General features: G+C 43.4%; 1 protein-coding gene across 1 annotated transcript in view; it reads right to left on the minus strand.

Annotated features, from left to right (window-relative positions):
• LOC308285014 (A-type potassium channel modulatory protein DPP6-like) overlaps positions 1-23,234 on the minus strand; it is a gene marked incomplete at both ends in the record, with an annotated part of 84,322 nt that overhangs the window by 19,554 nt on the left and 41,534 nt on the right. The window contains 7 exons of the mRNA XM_080725734.1: positions 2,369-2,489; positions 6,725-6,806; positions 7,230-7,282; positions 7,381-7,455; positions 7,862-7,956; positions 13,171-13,269; positions 14,881-14,995. Of these exons, the coding sequence (XP_080581860.1) occupies positions 2,369-2,489; positions 6,725-6,806; positions 7,230-7,282; positions 7,381-7,455; positions 7,862-7,956; positions 13,171-13,269; positions 14,881-14,995 (640 nt within the window). The remainder of the gene's footprint in view (positions 1-2,368; positions 2,490-6,724; positions 6,807-7,229; positions 7,283-7,380; positions 7,456-7,861; positions 7,957-13,170; positions 13,270-14,880; positions 14,996-23,234) is intronic.

The raw sequence follows: 23,234 nt of genomic DNA on the forward strand, positions 1-23,234 counted from the left end.
GTACCAGAAGATAATAGGATATGCTATGTATGTGACCTGAAAGATGTTGAAAATGAATTTCATTTTATGTTTTATTGTTTACTCTTGATGATTTGAGAGTCCCTTTGTTTGATGTAACGCAAAAATGAAAACCTAAGCTGTTCTGGGAAGATGATGGACAGAAGTTAGAATGGTTGTTTATATGAAGTCTTTAAGACGGCACATTTTGTTTCTAGAGCCTGGAGTAGAAGACAGTCTCAGCTTTTCAAATAGTAGCTTGAGTGTTAAATTTGGTTATTTGTTTGATCATTGTTTGTGTGAATTGTTATGTTGGTGAATTGTTTTTGTTAAATGAAATGTAAAAGTGTCCTGTAAGTCCATATGGGCTGAGCTTCCTTGGAAGCATGACACTTTAATAAAGAAAAAAAATCAATCAATTATGGGCTTAATATTGATGACATCATGAATCTCCATTTATGATTCCCAGATCAGGCTGTCTTGGTCATATACTATGGAGCGTGACAGTCAACAATGTGATGTCACAACAGGTCAGCTATAGACATTGAGGCGCTACAGACTGACGGACAGGATCTGCCGGGTTTCATAGTAAACTGCTGAACTACGGTCGTAACTACTGTAGATACAACAGATATATATAAATCAGTTTCTGAGGAATGTTCAGTTGTCTTACTCTAAAGTCAACGTGAGATAGCAAGGAAAAAAGGAAGGAATTACAACTGGATTTCATCACACACAACATTTACTTTTCCAAAAATGACAGTTAATTAAAAGACCAAAACTATACTTTGAAGGACTCCACAACAGTTTTAACATATCAACGCTGCAACAACAAGCAATCTGTAACCAACATTGAGGTCGAATGCACAGCAGTACCTCTAGTCTCATACAGTGCAAACGATACACTCAAAAAGTGAGAGATGACATAATTTCTGTGTCACAGAAAATGTTGTGTATCAAATGATACATCCAGGATGATGGCTGGTGAACAGCTGCTGAGTGAGATTGCAGTGGTGCAGACCAGATTAATTAATTAACATAACCAAAAACATAAAAACAAGCTGTGTGTGGCGAACCCTGAGGAGGGAGGGGAGCTGAAAAGTAGCCAGCTGTGTGCTTTCAAGCGGAGTCATAAACATAAACTCTAGTCATGCCTGGTGCCTCCCAAGGACAGGATTAAGTGTTACCAAATCAAATCGATTAAAAGTTTGTCAGACTTGTAACTTAAATGTTCTCTGATGTGTTGCTACCATCTATAAATTAATGTGCTCCTTTTAACCATGTGATCTCTAGCATCCCTTTTCTGGGCATGTTGTAATTCTGTGCAAAATAGCCAATCAACAGTATAGAGCCGTTTCTGGGCCCACGGGGGCCCTAAGCATGATTCCGCTATGGGGCCTTCCTGCGGGCGCCCGCGAAAAAATAATAATATTTGTTATCATTCTTTAATCCATTTTATAATGGGTTTAATTCAGTTTTTTTAATATAAATAGGCCAAATTGCAGAATCGTCATGCAATGTAGCATCAAATAGCCTAACTTAACTAAGGACTGGACAAATACCCCCAAATAAGCATAGATGTAGGCTATGCCAAGGCGATGATCTGAAACATATATATATATATATATAATATATATATATATACATATAATTTGTAAATATACATATAGCACTAAATCCTCCGCCCCCCCCCCCAAAAAAAAATATATATAAATGAATAAATTAAAAACGACAACAACAGGCAACGTATTTTTGCTATGTTTGATTTGTTCTTTTCTTATTTAAATAAAAAATGAAAACTTCCCCATAGGGGTGCTGGAGCACCTGCAGCACCCCTAGTTCCCACGGCTATGTCCGGAGCCACTGTCTGTGCCAAAACATCATATTCACTTTCACTTTCAGCGGTGCTGAGATGCGTCGAAGCAAAGCAAGTCACCACAGCTTGATTTGATCATTGCTTAGTCAATTATGAAGGGATTTCAAAACTTAAAACGTCTCAATATTGCTTGGGAAGTCTACTTTGCAGAAAACCGCGGTCTGTGCGATTTGCTAATCGCGAGATTTTCACATCGCGATTTCGGTTTGAAAACGATTAACCACGCAGCACTAGTTCTTTTCTGCAGAGGAGGGGGCGGTGGGGGCCTTTTTGGTCGCGGGGCCTCACGCAGACTGCGTAGTAGCTCACATTACTGTAGGTATTTCAACTAATATGGTGCTGCAGTTTGAACCTACTGTAGCAAGATCACTGCTTTAAGAAGCAAGAATCTCCAACTTGTATGTGGTGTTGTATTACTATTGCACTACTGTACTACAGTTTTAATAACGTGTTTATTTCCCCAGTGTAGCGGTGCTGGATTTGTCGTTGACTTACCCTCATAGAGCCAGTCTGCGAGACCATTAAAGATGACTCTGTCTTTACCCGTCGACACCAGGCGAATGGTACGGCTGTCTACTGTCGCCCTGTAGTAGATGTTGTTCTCAAATATGAAGATCTGCACAGACAGAATTTTTCACATCAATAGTTTGTCGCTGTAGGTGTTCCAAAGTTGTTGTTATTGTGGCTGCGAGTGGGTTTAGACTTTTTACATCATTTCCAGTTGTACAAAGCAGCTATACAACATGTAGCACTGCAATGCTACAGGACATATTCACTAATGTCCATCTACACACCAAACATACTTATGGCCTTTTATCACAGTGTGACACAGTGATTTACTCTGAAACTCTCAACCGTGACAAGCTGGATCTGAACATTACCTATGCACCAATACTTGCTTTTCAATCTAATACTGATCTAACCAACTAATAAACACTGGCCTGTTAAACACAGTCTAAAAGTATATGTCTTTCTCTAGGAGTCAATTCAATGTTCAATTCAAAGGAGCTTTATTGGCATGAGAAAACATACGTTTACATTGCCAAAGCAAGTGTCACAAATAAAATAAAAACTGTTGAAAATGGGGAACATATATACATTGGGAGGGGGTACAGCATTGTGTAAACAGAGCTATGTCGCATTGTGATATTTTATATATATATACAGGGTATAAAGCTTTTGGAACAAATAACAGCATTATTTTTTCTCAAAATGCATTTAAAAGTAGCAGCTCTGTTTCATACTGTATGTGCAGTAGGTCTAGATGTCAATCCATGGTTTATAGTCCTTAGGGTGGTTGTGTTTCTAGCCTTCTTTTGTCGCAACAGTTCACAAATCTTGCTGCTGTGTTCGAGTCATTCTGTATTAATCTCAAAAGCAATGAAAAGTCAAGAACCCGTTAGGTCCTGGAGCTGACGTAACGTATGCCCTGCTCTCTCTTCAAATGTCAATCACATGTGCATTATACATGCACGTATATGTAAATGCAGGCACAAAAGTTATGTATTAACTATGTTATACCTATACAACACACACACACACACACACACACACACACACACACACACACACACACACACACACACACACACACACACACACACACACACACACACACACACACACACACTTTGTGTTGTCCACACAGATGAATACACAGACACATGGAAACATACAAACACGCGAAGAGACGTACGTGCACACGCACGCACGTACGTACGCACGCACGCACGCACGCACGCACGCACGCACGCACGCACGCACACACACACACACACACACACACACACACACACACATTTGTGTTGTCCTTGTGCTGATAGAGTCATCAGGCTGTCCTGCCTGGGGTGGGTCTGACTTAAGCTGACAGCTGATTTAAGCCCCCCGCGGCCAGGAAGGCACTGCCAGAGGGGGATGTAGGCACAGTGCAGGCAGGTGAATGTCTGACACTTAGAAATCTACTGTCAAGCCACCCTGCAATCCCATTATTTTACCCAGTGCAGACAGCTGTATGTCTAGTGTGTGTTGCATAGTGTAGACAGAAGTAGACAGGGAAAGAATCTGAAAGAGACAGACATGACCAGCTCTGTGATCCCTACCCTCTGTTAAAAAAAAATATACAGCTCAGAAGGAGCAGAGTAGTGCAGGAGATACAGTACATAAAGTAGAGGAGGCAAGTGATATGTTGATTTACTTTGTTGCTTTTGTGCATTAGCAGGTGTGCATTATTGGTAGCCTATCATTGAGCTGGGGAGGAGGAGCAGAACCTGAATGCTGTGTTTACAAACCAATAAATCTAACTCACTATACCGTGGCTAAGGGTGACTAAATGAGATATCAGTGACTCGTTTTTGCTAGTAGCAGTTACCCCATTATAGCTCTTGATTTTAAATTAGCCTGAATAAACTGGCAACATCAAAGACACCTGTGGTGCATGTGAGAGGACTTGATTGATTGTTGTTTGTGTGTGTGCGCAGGTGAGCATATGTGCTTGTGTGCATGTGTGCACGTGTTTTCATAAAGCCCTGACAAACCAAACCGAAATGCAACGACTATCATATCACTTTGCGCTGGAAAACGTAGCTTGGGAACAGACTGCAAGTCTAAAGTCTCCATACCAGGTGGTGGCATTACTCAGTATTCATAATCCCAAAAGAAAACCGGTAGATCAAGAAGGTTATTGATGGTTATGTGATATACTGTCTGTCCCAAATTGTATCTGCATTCATACCACTGTTTTCAGTTCTCTCATTGTTGACAAGATAACATACTGTGTATCTGTGCGTGCGTGCGTGCGTGCGTGCGTGAGTGCGTGCGTGTGTGTGGACTTGACACGCATTCATTTTGACCCTGGCCCTGCTGATTGCCCTGTCATGGTAGAGTAATTGCCTGCGGTTTAATGACTTGAGCATAGCATGATTCATCTCCCTGTTCTGTGCATCACCTGATGCTTCGCTGCACACAGATACCAAACCAACGATCCAACACACCCATCATCTTTACGTTTAGAGGAAACACTTTGCTATTAATCCAATTCAAATGAACATAATGAGAAATCATTACAGCCATAAATGGGAGTATAATGTCAGAATAGATGGAGGCAAAAGATGAAAGCTCATCTTGTTCCTCCCAGGTTTCAACTATTCATTATAATTGAACACAGATTAGCACAACAAAAGGAACAATCGGGCACATGATTACTGTTTGGAAATTAGAGCAATTTCTTCCCTGACAGACAAACTCCCAGAATACTTTTGAAATGTTTATATCTGATCATCATACAATACATAATATATGTGTCTGATACAAGAGCAATTTGGCAGAACTAGACCGCTACCCTAGCGGTCTACCCACTTCTTTTTTCGATGACAGTGGGTAGTTGTACATAAAGCATGTAGAGAGACACGCTATCCTTCTCACTAACCACTTGAACCCCAGCATGCCTATCCTGGGGGGAACATTTGTCATAAAGATTGAACATGGGAAAAAATGGTCCAAAACAGTTGTAGGCCTAACTCAGGTCCGTTTTGACTAAGAATAGAGGGTTTATGTTATGGGTATTCAACTGGGGGCCCGCGGGCCAAATGTGGCCCGCGGGGACCTTCCATGTGGCCCTAGGGAAAAAAAAGAAGATCCTATTCAAGTGAAGTGACTCCAGAGCACTGCAGAGTGAAGTGTGTGTGTGTGTGTGTGTGAGCCAGCTGATCCTCGTTGACGCATGGTCAACGAGGAAAAGAAGGCAATTACGTATGGGTCTTCAGTGTCAAATAGGTCACTAGTGTGATGTAGCTAGGCTAGGTTCTAAAAGCATGTTTACAGTTGTTGCACAGAAATTAAGCACATTTACATGAAAAGTATTCTACTGCAATGTAGTTAGATGAAAGTTGTGAAAATGTGGTCGCTCTTTGTGTGTGTGTGTGTGTGTGGGGGGGGGGTGACGGACACCGGGACGGACACCGTTAGTCCGGTCCCCGGTCCCTTGGGTTTCTGACAATGTGGCCCCCTGAACAATTTAGTTGAATACCCCTGGTTTATGTGATTCAGCTCCCCACTGAACAGAGCAGCATAACCCCCATCCACTCCTATGTTAAGGGAAAAAACAGGAATCTGCGTTACAACAACGACTGAAGTGTCATTGAGACGGTGCTGGCGTGCGTGCACAAGCGTTGAATACTGTGTTTGTGGTTCAGCACTGTTCATCTGTCACCCGGTAGTGATAGGCACTAACCAATGGGACAAACATAAACGGCGGAAGAGCAGCACTTTGTTGACACTCCCATCAGGCGCTAAAGCGTCAAAGTTCAAAGGAACGGCAGGAAATGCTGCTACTATCGGAGTTACATATCCGAGCTTGATATGTGATCCCTCCAGGGGTCATTAGTGTAGCGACAGAAATTGCCGACCCTACCCTACTAGGGTCACTACTAGGGTCATTAGGGTCATTTAGTACAGTGGTTCTCAACCTGTGGGTCGGCAAATTATTTTGGGGGGTCCCCAGATGATTAACTTAATGTGCAACATTGTTTTCTCACTCAACAGTAAACAAACCAACAAAGTTTTAAGTGTACAGAGGGTATCTGCACATTTCTAAAGTGATAATTTAAGGACTTTTTAATACCTCTAAAATGACAAATTAAACATTGGCCAAATTGTGAAAAATTAGAGGCAGAAATTGTGAAAATAGCCGATCTACATGCTCACAACGCCTCGCAAAATAGCCGATCTACATGCTCACAACACTATTTTCACAATAGAACCATGTTAAAACATGATTATTTTGGGGGTCGCGGCCTGAAAAGGTTGAGAACCACTGATAAAGTAGGTGTATTGTTGACTGAGCATGCTCCTTACCAATTGTTGGTCTTGGGGTCCCCAACCAGCGTACTGAAGGACAGCGTTCCGCACTTCCGGGGGGTTCAGACTCCATGTGTCGCTGTTAATGGAACACAAGTTTATATATTAATAGTATTTCTAATCACTCCACACATACCTTATTTACTGACTAAGACTTTTTGTAAAACTGCTGCACTCATGCACAGTCACACCAAGAAACTCTTGGTGAGCTCTTTAGTTTGCTACCCTGCAGGAGGTTTAATCAATCACCCACAGTCTATTTTAACATGCGCTGATTTTGCTCAACTGTGTATAAATCTGGAACATTTAGAGAAGTAAGATGACATAGATGGATGAAGACCTAAAAACAGGCCAGATATTCTTTTTTTAATGTGTGCCACATAAGAATGGATGGGATTTGCATTAGCGCCCACAAGGTGGCAGCACTAGCAGGTAGATGGAGGTCACATAACAGAGAACTCAGTAGGCCTACTCTGAATGACCGGTATGCTGGTGGACTTACGGTGTAACAAGGCTGCAGATAATGTAACTGGCTGTGTAGGAGTGCTGGTACACCTGCGGGACCAAACACACAGCATCAAGCAGTCAGTGGAAAGCACGCCCCCTGAAAGCATGTGATACGAGGCACAGCAGCATGACAGAGTATCACTCACCGGGGTTACACCAAAGGCCAGCAGCACGTGTTGCATGTCAGGAGACACTTGGTATTTGGTGGCTTTGTATGCTTCCTGGTTGGGTTTGAAGAACAAACAAACACGATCAGGCACGTGCACACATAGACATCCAAGGGGGCTTGAGCCGCTGCCCTTTTATCCCTCTGTAAAAGGTGCCCTCTCCAGAACCATGAATGCAGTCTTTACTATGGTGAAAGAAACACAAATCGCCTTGTCCAAACTCTCAGTATTCACATGATTATGCTTATAGCTCAGTGTGGTATATCAAGTACCGAAGATAGCCGAGCTCCAAGCTTGGAGGTCTGCTATTTTCGATATTTCCACCAAAAGGCCCTTTTAGAAATCAGCCCCTGCCTCTCTAACATTCTCTGCACGTCCCTGAACAAGATGCAATTGTCCTAAATGGTGTTTTCTGTACTTACAGTATATGTAACACAACGTAGCAACAAATGACACTTACGAACATCTTGTTCTCCACCACAGTGACACTCTTCTTCGTGTCAATATCCAGTTTGACAACGTCCCCATCTCTTGTACGGTACAGCAGCTCGTTGTCTGGAAAAGATACATGCCCCATATGAGTATGTGATGTCCGGGCTTATATATAAGTGTGTCCATCCGTACTCTGGACTACTGGCAAAGTATCATTGTCCGTAACATCAGCAGGGCACATTACGCACACGCACGCACGCACGCACGCACGCACGCACGCACGCACGCACACAAACACACACACATGCTGTTCCAGCATAGACTGGAACATCACACTCCACAGGCAATATTCCCTGCCTACTTTCATTTTGTCTATCCCTGGATAGTCGTCTCTAACACACGTACCTTGGACAAGCACCACCAGGTTGTTAATATGCTTCATCACGTGTGTTGTTAATGAAATGGCTATTGACAGCCATTGCGTTCGGGGCCATTAACTGGCATATACCAGTTACTGCAGCACTAGCAGACGGAGTCAACTGTGCTGCAGCGTGTGTGTGTGTGTGTGTGTGTGTGTGTGTGTGTGTGTGTGTGTGTGTGTGTGTGTGTGTGTGTGTGTGTGTGTGTGTGTGTGTGTGTGTGTGTGTGTGTGTGTGTGCCCTCTGGACTACTGCCATGTGTCACTGTCCCCACCACCTTGTGTTCCATACAGGGAGCCTCTCCTCCCAAGAGACACACTGCACAGAGAGGAGCCTCTCATTCTCCTGATACAGCATACCGTATATGAAATGTTTCCTTCCATCCTTGTTTACAGGACAAATATATGTTGGAGCTCATTAACCTGGATTTAATACTCTTTCTTGGGCATGCAGTATGCTGTTATTTTCATGGTTTTGTGTCAAGGTGCTTTGCCCTCTCCGTAGCTGAAAGTCAAACCCCTTTCTCAACGTGTTGAGGTCCAGGTTCCCATAAAATTGTAAGCAATGTTGCAGATTGCAAGACATGACTTACTTTATTTAATACTGCTGAAATGCTTTTAAATACCGTAGAACCAAATGCAAGGCTGAGACAGATGCGACTAAGTACTGATTGGCCGAACCTGATATCATGTTGGCTGAATGCAGTTCGTGACAACTGTTCTGTTGCAGGTGATGACATTTTGCAGCTAGACATAATCCAATATATCCCTCTTTTATTGCCAAGAGTTGACATTGCTAGTGCAGGCTTAGTCCAGAGTGTCAGGGTGAAGCTCAAATCAATTTGATGGGAAGATCTGTGCTGGGACTATGGTCTTGTCATAAAGGATGATAATGTTGCTGTCGGGGTGGAAACCTTGTATGTCTAAAACCGTGGCTTTTCAGGAAGTGGAACGAACATTTTCAGAAATGTGAAAATAGCAGATCAGTAAGTTCACAATGTGTAACGATGCGATGCATTATGGGCTTGTAGATCATCTATTTTCACTACTTTAGCTTGACACACAAATGCATTAAAGTTATACCATGTAACTTTTTTTATAAAACAAATCTTAAAATTGTCCTAACTGTTAAATCGCTAAGATTTTAGAACCCCCACTCCGTTATTTTCAGCTTCTGAAGCCTTCTCTTTATATGTTTTCTACTTAGCCGTGACAGGGGCGGGATTTCCCGGCAAAATTACGTCATCACACTACCGGCCAATCACAGCGAGGGTTATACACTGCCGGCCAATCACAGCGCATCTTTAAGTGGGGTCGCCATATTTGTAGTCGCCCGTGTGTCTCTATACTCAAAAGGTAATCTCGCCTACCAGGCAGGGTGAAGGAGTCCGTTTCTCCGGAATGCCTGAACGCACAGGAACCAGGGACCCCTCTAAAGATAGCTCTCGGCGAGGTGGAGGCAGACGCGGGGGTGTGAAGGTACGAAAAACGGCCGAAAGACGCGGACGCGACCACGGTTTGCTATAGGGCTAATGACCACTAGTTGAGCATCTTACACAGTATAGCTTTAAATGACAAAGAAAACATAAAAAGTTGAAATTTGGACATATGAGATTTCTGCCTGACAGAATATTTATCTTGCTCACCTTTGCAATCCGGTGTGCTATCGAGCTGAGGTTGGACTGGAATAGGGACCATCATCAAAACGCTTATAGCAAAAGATGTAGACCAAAAATACTTTGTAAGCGACTGGATAAAGTCATAGCTGCAAACCCTCATAATGTTCTACTCACTCAATATTTGCTTTTGGGAGAGTGCCCCCTGGTGTGATCACAGAAACATTATTTATAAAGACAATTAGCCAGTAGCTATGCCCCTCCCAAAAAGCTTTTGTCCAATGCTAGCTTAGAATAACTTCCTGCTTGCCAACAAGGAAGTTATTTTAGAAGGAATGGAAACACGTGACCACTGGGCATGCATCATGAAGCTCAGCATGGGTGCCAGAACTCGCACCGGAAGTACGATGAAATACATGTCAGTGAAGCGACCGCAGTTTTCCCATTGACCCTGAGCGCAACAGTGGGGGCCGATGGGCAATAGGCTTCCCACACTCCCGCGCCCCCACCGTTGCGCTCAGGGCCGTTGGGAAAACCGTGGTCGCGTCAGTGAATGGAGCTGGCTTGATCAGCTCATGAACAAACCTGGAACAAAAACTATTTATGAACTACTGAGACCTTTGTCATCTAATCTGTTCAGGAATATAAAAGAAGACATATCAAAGGTATTTTTACAATCACTTGCTTTTCGATGTGCACAGTACATAATGAAATAATAATAACAGTAAATAATAATCGTTTCTGTCTCCAAAGTATCGCGAGATTTGGTTCCCAGACAGGAAACGGTGGATAGTCTCGCGATACTTGGCACGTTTAGAAACATACTTTTTGCTCTTTAGATACTGCTATAAAATGACACAGTGCACACATCGAAAATCCACGCAGCACAAAAAAATGTGTGACATGCCTTCTTTTATTTTCCTGAGCTGAGTATGTTATAAAGGTCTCACTTTTTCATAAATAGTGTTTGTTCATGAACTTCATGAGCTGCTGGGAGCCTGGGAGAATGCTCCACAGTCTTCCACCGAACTTCCGGCTGCAGTTTGGCACCCATGGTGCGATGAATCTGCTGGTTGGAATTGCGAGATAGCGAAAGGGTTGCTAAGCTAGCATTGGACAAAAGCTTTTAGGGGAGGGGCATAGCTACTGGCTAATTCCATTGGCTGAACCAAGGTTGCGGCCTGGCATCATCAGCAAGGACCACCTCATTATGCTACATAAGCACTTGCTGAAGCCGGTCACATCATTCAAACTTCCCTTCTCGAAATCACAGAGTATACTCTCACCTTATTTCTCAGCCATCGCATAACTCAACAGCTCGAATTGAGACAAGTGCTGTATCTTGGACTCTGAGCACTACCGATAAACACTCAGAGACTTGTGTCGCAAAGACCTTTGGTTCTAGTTTTCAAAAATTGGGCGAGTGTGTATTTGGGCGAGTGTGTATGATGTTGGTAGACCCGAAAACACTCGTCGACCTCAGGCTACATCACTGATGATATACGTCCCAGTTGCATCCTTGTGATGTTTTTTTTCACAGATGTCCTGTGATAACAATTACTTAATAGGATGTCCTGAAAAGTAATCCCATCCGAATAAGGTTTCAAGATCTGGGCGTTCTGTGCCTTGTGCCACTGCCTACACCTCCTGGGATCTAGCACAAACATCACTGGATGTTTTCCAGACTAGTATCTCACAGCAAAAACTGACCTTCCAAGAGAGATGTAGGCTGGCTTTGCAACGTTAGCATAAGTACACATAAGGGTGAAGGTGAAACTTTGTTCCACACTGTGGGAGTCTGTGGGAGAGTCTGTGGGAGAGAACATCATTCTGAGCTCTGCCAAAATGCTGCCAAGCCAGGCGGTGATCAAAGCACAACAGGGATCAATTATGCATTGCTGTGAATGAAGCCCACAAAATATTGATGAGGGGGAACTGAAGTACAAGGTTGTCCATTTGATTTTTTTTATCAGAAGGTCATTAGCACAAAACCGAGGCTGACTGCATTAATTTAACATTGACAAGAAACAATGTCACACAGTGAATAGCTGGGGGTTTTGTCCAGAGCTGAGAACATTCTTGTCATGTCTCTGTAGCTGGATGAAGGACACGGTGACACAGGTCCTGAAGTGATTACATGTTAATATGCAGCACTAATGTTCATCATGCACACTAGATACTGTAGAACAAAATGGGCAATGTAAATTCCCACATGCATGAGGTAAGGGCAGATTTTATTCTATTTGAGAGGCAGATGTGCGCTTTGGGCAATTGACTAGCTTTATAATTAGCCTCTGAAATTCATATACTTTAGCAATTTTTGTCTGTTTTTTTGCAACAAATAGACTCTCTACAGTGGTTTTGAGCATACAACATGGAAATTGCATTGTCATTTTTACTGTAAATCTGGAATCAGCTGAAAGCCCAGAACTTATACTGTGACATGAATTCAAATACGGCCCACGATCTGTCACATGCCATGTCCTCCTTCTCTCTCTCCCCTGCTTTCAAATAAGACAGCAATGTCATGCATAGGCCTATATCTATAACAAAACATGTTCATTTTCAAACAATAACGAATGTAACAAATAACTTTCTCTTCACGGGGGAACTCTGTCATTTGACATTGACATTCATGAGCTTAACCACTTTTTATGCCATCAGTGTTAAAGAGACCATAGCAAATCACTTGTGCATCTACTTAATTAAAACCGCCTCACCGTGAGATGAGAGCAAATTATACAATATCTATACACCACATTGTGGTGGTTGCAAGATACTCATTGAAGCCTTGGTATGAACGGTATGATGTCTCCCTTTTGGTAGTGTACACAGAAAATATTTTACTTGCTGGCACCCGGTGGCTCAACTGGTAGAGAGACATTAAGGTTCAGTCCTTGAGCAGCTGGCCTGGGTTTGAATCCGACCTGAGGCTCTTTGCTGCATGTCCTATTCCATCTATCTCTCTCTCTCTCTCTCTCTCTCTCTCTCTCTCTCTCTCACTGTAGGCCTAACTATACGAAGAAAACATGAAAATATTATAAAAAGACAAGGAAAAAATCAATGTCTGGGTGTCATTTGCGAGAGATTAACCATGAATGTGGTGTATGTGTACCACTAATTCCGTCACTGCTATGAAAGTGAATATCCGACAAGTGAGCGTGCATGAAACTAAATGACACCAAAGATGATATCCTGTTCAAATGAATGAATAGCAAAGATCAGCAAGTGTCTATGTACTTTTGCTTGTTTGACATGAGAGGTGGATGCTAAAAGCCAAAGACAAAATTGTCCACGTCTTACCACTGAGCCATTTGGAATCTGGGTCATGAATGTGAAGGTCTTGTCCGAATATGTCTTCCACAGTCACTTTCTTCCTGAGGGCAAGACTGTCATCTTCGCCTGCCAGGTATGTCACCAGAAGGGGAAATATAATGAACAGAATTAATTTGGCATATTCTGGTTCATAACACATTAATGTGAAGTACCTTGTCACCCTGCCAAAAATACTGTCATGTATTTCCTTTACTCCTACAAGGTCAGGAGTTTCAAAAGAAGGGAATTTTAGAGACGACTAATCTTTAAAGAAATCCTTGGACTCTTTTATGAACATGTCTCTCTTGTCGGGTGGTTGGGGGTCACAGCGTCACACATCACACAAAGATGTCTCCCAGCTTTTGACTATTATGTGACTTCCTGTCCTTGGAGATAACACTTGCAGGAACTCTGTACAGCGCTCGGGTACTGCAATTTAGTAGGGGTTACAAATGAGGATGCGTTTGGCCCAAGACAATGCTCTATTGATCTCGGAGCATCAATTCACATCATCCTGCCTTGTCTTTATTCAGCAGAGGAGGGAGAACTCCCTCTGTCCCAAAACTCAAAATGAGATCTGACGTTGACAGCTGAACAGCAGGTGCTGCAGAGAACAGAAGCACTGGTGCAACTTAGTATGGATGGGGGTGGAATAGACAGAGACAGGATGCAAGCCCTTTCACTGTTTCCCAGTACCACAGTTACAGGAGAGAGCCACTAGACACAAGATGGCAGATGGAAGGTTGGTTGGTTGACAGCAAATCTTTGGTTTAAATCTGACTATGTTGACAGACTTTTCAGTAACAGGAGCCAGGTGTGTGTGTGTGTGTGTGTGTGTGTGTGTGTGTGTGTGTGTGTGTGTGTGTGTGTGTGTGTGTGTGTGTGTGGGTGTGTGTGTGTGTGTGTGTGTGTGTGTGTGTGTGTGTGTGTGCGCGTGCATGCGCCTGTGTGCGAGCGTAAGTGCGTGTGCGTGCGTGTGTGTGCGTGTGCGTGCGTGCGTGCGTGCGTGCGTGCGTGCGTGCGTTTGTGTAAAAATAAGAAACTGTTTTGACATAGACTGCAGTTTTAAGGCTGGAAAGCCAATTTCCACCTCTAGGCAAATGGCATCTCTGATGCTGTGCCAATTTGACAAAAGACTGGAGCTATTACTGCATAATCATTTCCATTAAACAGGCCTGAATGGCATTACACATTAAAAGGTCCCATTACCTAGCGAGAAGATGACCTCGCCTCTCTGATAAAAAAACAATAAAAGTAATCTCCAACAAGACAAACTTTGCCATCTATGAAACTTTACCCCTTATGAAAGAAAGTTACAAAAATAAATGGATTATCTGCGCTACAACGCAAATACAATACCAGTACAAACGAAAAAAGAATAAGCTTTCATTTGTTGTACCAGAATGTTGCTTTTGAGCCCCGATGTAAAGCAAGTCTGTACTGTACTGAGGTAGAGCAGTTAATTATAAATGTATGTATGCGTATGTGTTGTTTGCAGGGTTGGGAGGATGGAAATTGAAAATGAAGTCAGTTACAGCTTATTAATTCCCTGTAAATAACAGTAATCACTAAGGTAATAAATACTACAATCGGGTTACTTTAAGTAACCTGTGGATTACAAATGATGTTATAGTGTTACTGATTATGTGTGCGTGTGTGTGCGTGTGTGCGCGTGCGTGCGAGGGTGTGTGTACGTACGAGGGGTCAGCAGAATCACTGAGGTGACGATCATTGATAAGATGCCGATGATGACCAGCAGGGCAATGGCAATTCCCTTCCAATTACGCTGAGTCGGGATACTGCCCACCAGATCCTGAAAACACACACAAACAAACGTTCATACACTTGATCAAACACATACATGAACGCTTACATGCATGCACACTTACGCGCAGTGGTGGTAGAAGTACTCTTTTACTTCTACAATGTAGAAATACTCAATAAAAGTGAGGAATTCAAAGTCTACTTGAGTAAAAGAATTAGCTTTTGTCCAATGCTAGCTTAGACTAACTTCCTGCTTGCCAAGGTTTGCCTTGGCAACAGCCTTGGCAAGCTGACGGTTGCTAAGCTAGCATTGGACAAAAGCTTTTAGGGGAGGGGCATAGCTACTGGCTAAATGGCGCGACCTCACCCTAAATGTCGCCCCTGAGGCGTCTTACTAGTATCCTACAGCTTAACAAAATTCTCTCTTTCTTTTCAACAAAACAAAAAACAGTACTTGTAATTGGTAGGTAGGATGGAATATTTGTTTGTTCTGAATTCATAACATTGTACAATATCTACAGTATGTACTGTACGTTCCAGAGCCTTGTATACAGAGAGAGTTGCGCCACCTCCATTCACTTCATGGGGCCAGGTCTTCTACATGCACACATCTATTGGCGAATAGTGGCATAGCGCAAACCGGAGGTTAGCAGAATGCATTGGAGTCTATGAGGGGAAAGTGACATTTCGAGTTACATGAACCATGTGACCAGCGCTGTTTCTGACCCCGCATTGGCAGAACTCTTTATACAAGGCTCTGGTACAGTACATTCTAGCAATAAAAGAATTGTTACTTTGTTCCCAAATTGGATACATTCAAACTCATTATGGATACTGTATAGACAGATGTTCTTGGTGCAGTGATAAAGAGATGATGGCCAGAGGATGGATCAATTCACCCTCAGAAAGGAGGTGGACAACTACCCAGCCATGTGTACAATAGCTTCTCGCCTAGCAGAGCTCAGCAGATGGTAGATGGCTAATCAGTGTGTCATTATTCGAAAAACATCAAGTGCACTGATCTGCATGACAAACAATACATTTCACCCATGGTGGTAAAATTGGAGCTTCCTTAGGCTTGCCCCGCTGACTTGAAGGCTATGGCTATATTAGTGATACAGCTTGAGCTTGAATCCCATTAAGGTTGCAGGCAGGGGGGCACACTTTCTCTGAAGACACAAAGGACTCTGATTACATACGGTACTGTTAAAGGTACTGTACAGTAAGTGACATTTCTTTGTTCACCTGAAAAGAGATCTGGGTGACACTTGTACCAGGGGAGTGACTTTATGACAGCAGCACCCGTCATAATTCCACTCCCCCTCTATCTAATTATTGGAGAGCATTAAACACTTTATATTCGTTATGTTTTCATCTTTAAGTCTCTGGATGATAACCTAAAAAGCACTAGTGTCTTGTTGTGGTGCGTGACAGGGTACGCAAGTCGCAAGCAAATATAAATCAGGCCTTTACGTGTAGTGGTGATGAGACCGGAAGTGTGGTAAAGGCCAAAGGTTATATATCATGAATTCAATCAGGAGCGGCATTCTGGTCTCATTAGCATTGCATAATCAGCCTCTGCTTCGTTCACAAACACACGCGCGCGCGCGCGCACACGCACGCACGCACGCACGCGCGCACGCACACACACACACACACACACACACACACACACACACACACACACACACACACACTCATTAGCTTGCAGTCCACGACAGTGTTGTGTGGGCTTTGGTCTGGCTGTGTAGATAGATAGAGACCATGTCTACACCTAATTGGGAACAAGACAATCAACTGCTCGCGATCACTACGAGACACAGGAGCTGTTCACCTTCCAGACTCACTATGAGTGACTCATTCCGTATTTGTGTGTATGAGTGTGTGTGTGTGTGTGTGTGTGTGTGTGTGTGTGTGTGTGTGTGTGTGTGTGTGTGTGTGTGTGTGTGTGTGTGTGCATTCGTGCATGTGTGGTGTGGTGTGGTGTGGTGTGGTGTGGTGTGGTGTGGTGTGGTGTGGTGGCTTTACAGAATAGGAAACTGTGGTGGCTGCAATTCCTCAATATCCTTAGAAAATATTTAATTTAAATTGCATGAGAATCAAAAGAACATTTATTTTACAAATGTGTGCTTCCGCCTAAAAACACGTGCACTCTCTGCATGCACACTCCGCTTGCACCCACTGTGCCCATTTGCTTGCCCTCTCAGCTAAGCAAATCAATACCACAGGCAGTGAGTGTACCTAGAAAAATAGCAACCACATCAATATGATGATTCATCGCTGCAGAGGTATCGTCTTCATATAAAAAAAGGAAGATAAGGATATGGAGTTGTATATGTGCAGGATATTAATCTCCTTCGGCACATCCTAATAGAATAGCCACACGCCACTGTCTCTCCATGTGACATCGGGAATATCTGCAGACCTCTGACCAGAAAGACAGACTTTGCGAGGTGGTATGACAGCTTTAGAGATAAACACCCTGTATCTGTACCTACCGTTCATTCTACAGGTCATTGCTCATTTTAAATCCACATCAAAGATGGCGAGCGTTTAGATAACAGACACATACGGTACAGTACTTGGGGGGAGGCATAGCTCAGGGGGAGAGAAACCGTCATAAAGCACAAAGGGTTCCCGAAGGGTTCCCAGTTCGAATCCGGGCTCCCCCTAAGTTAATGTCGAAGAGTCTTTGAGCAAGACTCTGAACGCCTAGTTGCTCCCTGTGAGCAGGTCAGTGCCTTGCATGGTTTCCTCCGCCATCTGTGTATGAATGTGTGTGTGAATGGGTGAATGTAATGCACAATCTATGTAAAGCACCTTGGATAAAAGCACTTTATAAATGCACCATTTGCAGCCAGTATCGTTTCCCAAAGACAGCACCGCCCCGCAGCAAGGGAAGTCTTTAATATTGCATGGGTAAGGATTGAAATGTTGCAGAGTCAAGTAGAAGTATCCAGTTCTGTTCCGCTTGAACTTGACTAAAGGATCACTGATCCATAGATGTGTGAGCTGGCACTGTGCCACATGATGTTGGCAAACCTCTCCACCTTACCACTTAGACTCCAGTCTTGAGTAAATATAGCCTCTGCTCCTCCCCTCACGTGTTCCATGTGCTTGGGTTCAAATTAAGCAGTGGGTTGGACTACAAGTCCTAGAAAGTATAATAACTTCAGAATCACCCTAGTTTCTGAATTTTAAATACATGTCCCATAGGCTCTGTGGGCTAATTCGGGCTGCAGAAATGTACGATGCTGTGGAGCACCATCAGCACCCCCCAGACACCCAGTTATTCAGAGATTTAGGGTGCATTCCACAAGAAATCTATGAATTATGTGGGGTGACTGTGGGAGAGTGTGTGTGCCTCAAGTTCACCTGAACTTTATTGTCACATCACAGACTTACAAGTGTAAAAAGGTTGTACAAGTAATTTTATAATGTTCCAGTTCCAATTTTGTCTGCTCACTTCTTCCAATTTCCCTTGTTAATCTCTGTCTCTAACTTAGACAACCCCTGTTACGGTATAAGCAACTATGGAGATTTGCCCTCCGAGATAGCACCACTTTCTAGTTTGTCATGAAACCTGTGAGATGAGTGAGTGAGTGAGTGAGTGAGTGAGTGAGTGAGTGAGTGAGTGAGTGAGTGAGTGAGTGAGGGCCAACAGAGCCATCAGAACAATATCCTGGCTAGGGATGCACCGATATCTTATCAGTATCGGCGGGTCCCGATATGACTTAATTGCGACCGTCAGGTCGCAGTTTAGTATGAAAACCTCCACCGGCCGTCCGTCCGTCCGTCCCTGAGTCCGTCCCTGAGTCACACGTGTGACGTGACACGTGTGACGTCAGAGTCCACAGCTGATATCACTCTGACATCACAGAGTCCACAGCTGATGATGTGGCGTGATGTCATACAATGTCATACAATACACAAACAAGCCCTATATAAAGGGGCAATTCTCACCAGGGAAGAGAGCATTCCTCGACTCAGACCTTATCGCCAGGATCAACTAAGCTTATAGCTTATCATCACATCCAAGATGTGATAAGATACTCAGCTAGTGGGGAATGCTCTCTTCCCTGCTGAGAATTGCCCCTTTATATAGGGCTTGTTTGTGTATTGTATGACATCACGCCACATCATCAGCTGTGGACTCTGTGATGTCATCGTATCTCCATATATGGCCATCTCCGTATATGGAGATATAAGTCGTCCATGCCCAAGTATGGGCTGGTGAGGTCAGACTTTGTGTGATGCGTAGGTTATCTCCATATATGGAGATTCAACATTCCAGGTGTAACTATGGCTGCCCGTATGACGTGAGAGGTGGAGGCTGTGATATAAGACCGGCATTATCTACCGACAGATTAGTAACAAGATGTCAAAATCGTTGAAGGTTGAATCTCCAGATATGGAGATAACCAACACATCCCTCCATATATGGAGATAACCGATGCAGTGGTGTCCGGTAAGAACTTAACCGAGATGCCTTGAATCGTCACACTCCATATATAGTGTTATCCATATTTCGTGTAGCCGCCCTGTACAGGAAGTGATGTCACAACTCGCTGACATCACCGTCAGGTCCACAGCGTGACCGTCAGGTCACGCTGTGACCTGACGGTCGCTTATCTCCCGATTCGGGAGTCTTACTGGTTAAGTCATATTGGGATATTGGATATTGGACACGACGTCACCGATCCAAGTCACAGATAAATAATAAACATTTTAGCACATACCTACAATTTTATCCAGAAAACCTTATTCGTCGCTCCTCCACTCTTGAGACGAGACACGTGTTTCCATTGCATTTGGAACATGATAAATATCAGTGAAGTATCGGGAAACATCCAAATGTATTATATATAAACCTGTATCGATGCATCCCTAATCCTGGCAGCTACCACTGCCATTTGCACTGCCCACTTCCTCCTCCTACTATCAGCTTAAGCTACGCGGTTCCTTTGCGATGACAATGTGCAGATTTACAGTACAGTATGCCCACACTGTCACCACACAAAAGTGAGTTGTGCTGTTTGTTGCCTATAAATATATGACCTGTAGAGTGGACTCTCAAAACATTATAATGTAACTGATAGCGATGCTGGTTGAAGCTAAGGCAAGGGTCACACTTCCTAAGGAAAAACTGTCACACGATATATTCTGTAAAATCTAAAAAATCTAAAAAATACTTTGAATGCCCAATTATAATCTTTTTGCTGCAACTACGCTAGTATAAGATGTAAGGTCAATCGCCATTAGATTATCAGGCAGGTGGGTTGGTCCAAACATTTCAAACACACTTATCATGAATTGAGTTTCATGATAAGTTTCATGATAAGTTTCACTGTTAAAGACTCCACATTCCTATTCCATCCTGGACAAACAATGCTTCATTTCCACCATAGATTAAAAAATAGCGGTATTTACTCCAGCCAAAACTGTCTTGAGCATCACTGAACCCCTGACTGCTCCTGATAAGCAGGCTGGTGCCTTGCATGGTTTCCTCTGCCATTGGTGTGTGAATGTTTGTTTGAATGGGTGAACATAATAAAGGTGCTATATAAATGCACCATTTATTAGAGGCAAAAATGTACATTCAAAAGGGACGAAATCTAACACTAGACGAGGCCCCACTACATATGAACCTGCCAACTTCTCCATTACACTTTATAAAAAGCTCGGTGCACACCTGAACTTAAGGTATTTCCAGAAGGTTAATGCATCCAAGTAAAGTTGACCTGATTACTGTAGCTCTTTAATTGGTGTGCTCTTTTTTCCATCTACACCAAATCTCTGCCAAAAATAGCTCTTTGGTGAATGTTCCCCCCAGAATAGGGGCATGGCTTCAAATGGAGAAAGTACTGTAGCTAAAGTATTTCACTGCTAAAGGGAATAAGGACCAATACACCAGTGTTGCCGAACCAGGGCAGGCCGCCTTAGGCATGTAGCATGAAGCCAATTTATTGTACGAGAAGTATAATATTAGTGTGTGTGCGAGCATGGATGAGTAAGATGTAAGAACTGGTGGCTCAAATGAAACAAGGTTGGGAATCACTGCCGTGCGTGCACCCCATTTTGACGAGGTTATATGATGCTGAATGTCTACATTAAGCCATCTCCTTGCGTTAGTCTATGTGAAGAGCATGCATGCATGCATGCATGTGCAGCATGTGCAGAAGCTGATAACAATAAAAGCTAAGCTCCATCAATAAATGAGCACTGGAGCCATTTTCACCCCCTGTTCTCTTCAGACACCACACCAATAACAAAGCCTGTGCATTTCCCTGTTGCTTCATGTCCGTCTGCTGACTTCTCTGGGTAGAAAGGCCCACAGGGGCTAAACAGCTAAATCTTTCAATCCATTTGTTGCTATTTTCAATCCATTTCCAGACAAAGAGGCAATAAGAATGAGTCATCCTTTAAGAACAATCCCCCTTGTCTTTATTCTCTCTTTCCTCTCCTTCTCTCGCTGTCTCCCTCTCTCTCTCTCTGTCTCCATATTCCTCTCTCTCTCCATCTTTCTCCCTCTCTCCTTCCCTCTCTCCTTCCTTCTCTCTCGCTGTATCCTTCTCTCTCTCTCTCTCTCTCTCTCTCTCTCTCTCTCTCTCTCTCTCTCTCTCTCGATCGACTCTCTCCCTCTCTATCTCTCTCTCTTTCTCCCTCCCACTTTCTCTTTGTCTAACCATCTCTCTGTCTCCCTGCTTGTTGGTAGAGTGTGAAATGGATCTCTCCGAGCACCTGGTTTCCAAGGGAACCAAGAGAGTCATTGGAGTCAGATGTGCAGTGGGGACATAGGAGGCGTGGGATGGGGGTGTGTGGGGTGGTGAAGGGTGGTGTGGGGTGGACTAACATTACTGCTGACAGCAGCATGGGGATGTTATGTCTTATAAGAACCGTCACACAGTGTACTCTTTATCCTAGTTGGTTTATTTTTAAACAGAAAAGTATGGAACAGATTAGTGCAGCTTCTCCTGTGCAATATTCCTCTGACCAATCAAAACGCACGAACCACCCTGACCTACAACTTAATCAGTTACCGTGTCATAGCAGTACCATTTTGTTTTGCCCTGTAAAGCACTATGAGCTGCATTTCTTGTCATGAAAGGGGCTATACAAATAAAGTGTATTATCATGCTGTTGCAATAATAACTTGTGTGCAATAATGCACATTTTACCTACTACACTACACTCCTCCCCTCAAATCAGTTCCTGCCCTTTATAGATTAAACCTCTGGGCCCTGACATTTATCTTAGGTCTACTAAGCTAAGCCCTTTCCTCACCATCATCTGGTCAACTATCGTTTAACACCTCTGGCTCCTAAAGTTGTGTTGAAATCCTCTGGTCGACATGGCCACCCAACATTGCCCTGAAAATAAACCAAATACTTTTACAAACTATTGCCTTCCATTTGATCCCCAGGAACCAATTTCTTCGCCTTACCCTCCCCCATACAGCTGGACCAAAACCTTCTGCTGCTGAGGCTGCACCCTCTGTCCTCACATAGTTTCTGAAAAGTTAGACTGCACCAGTGACAGCCTGGTGCTCAGCTGATGTCCCAGAAACAGTTCTGCAGGTACTTTACCCATCATGCTATAGGGAGAGGGGGCCTGCTTCTGTAAACAAACAGAACGTTCTGAATACAGTACTGCATGGTGATGTTTATAGTCCAGGAGAGAGGAAAAGATCTGCACATTAGATCTCTTTATCAGGGTATAATTTACTTCACAAAAACATATATACATATATATATATATATATATATATATATATATATATATATATAGGGAGCTTAGAGACGGTGTGCAGATCTTTTCCTCTTTCCAGTGTAGCCTGTGTGATCCAGCACCATGTTGAAATACTTTGGATGCATGTGCACCTCTTGGACTGTATTTGATGTCCAGAGTCCACACATCTTCAGATTCTGCTCTAGATACTCTGCAGCGCCTTTAGATACTGGGTGATACGGAGCTGAGAAAATTGCATTATTCTTTGGGAGGTCCTGAAATGTGTCACTGAAAATGGGGCCCATCATGTGAGCGTGTCGATATTGCGGCATAGCATCTGTTCGACGGTCCATTCTTTCGACGCGGGTGAATGTTAACCTGGTGAAAAGCTAACCTGCCGACAAGGGTGAATGTTAACCTCTATGCCTAAACCTAACCCAAACCCTAACCCTAACCTCAGTAACCGGGATACGGGTGAGTAGCTAACCTGCCAACGCTGTTTGTCGAAAGAATGACACATCAAAAGAGCGAGATTTCCCCATTTTGTGTAGACTACAACC

Source organism: Nannobrachium achirus, assembly GCF_963921795.1.
Source record: "Nannobrachium achirus genome assembly, chromosome: 5".
Taxonomy (NCBI): Eukaryota; Metazoa; Chordata; class Actinopteri; order Myctophiformes; family Myctophidae; genus Nannobrachium; species Nannobrachium achirus.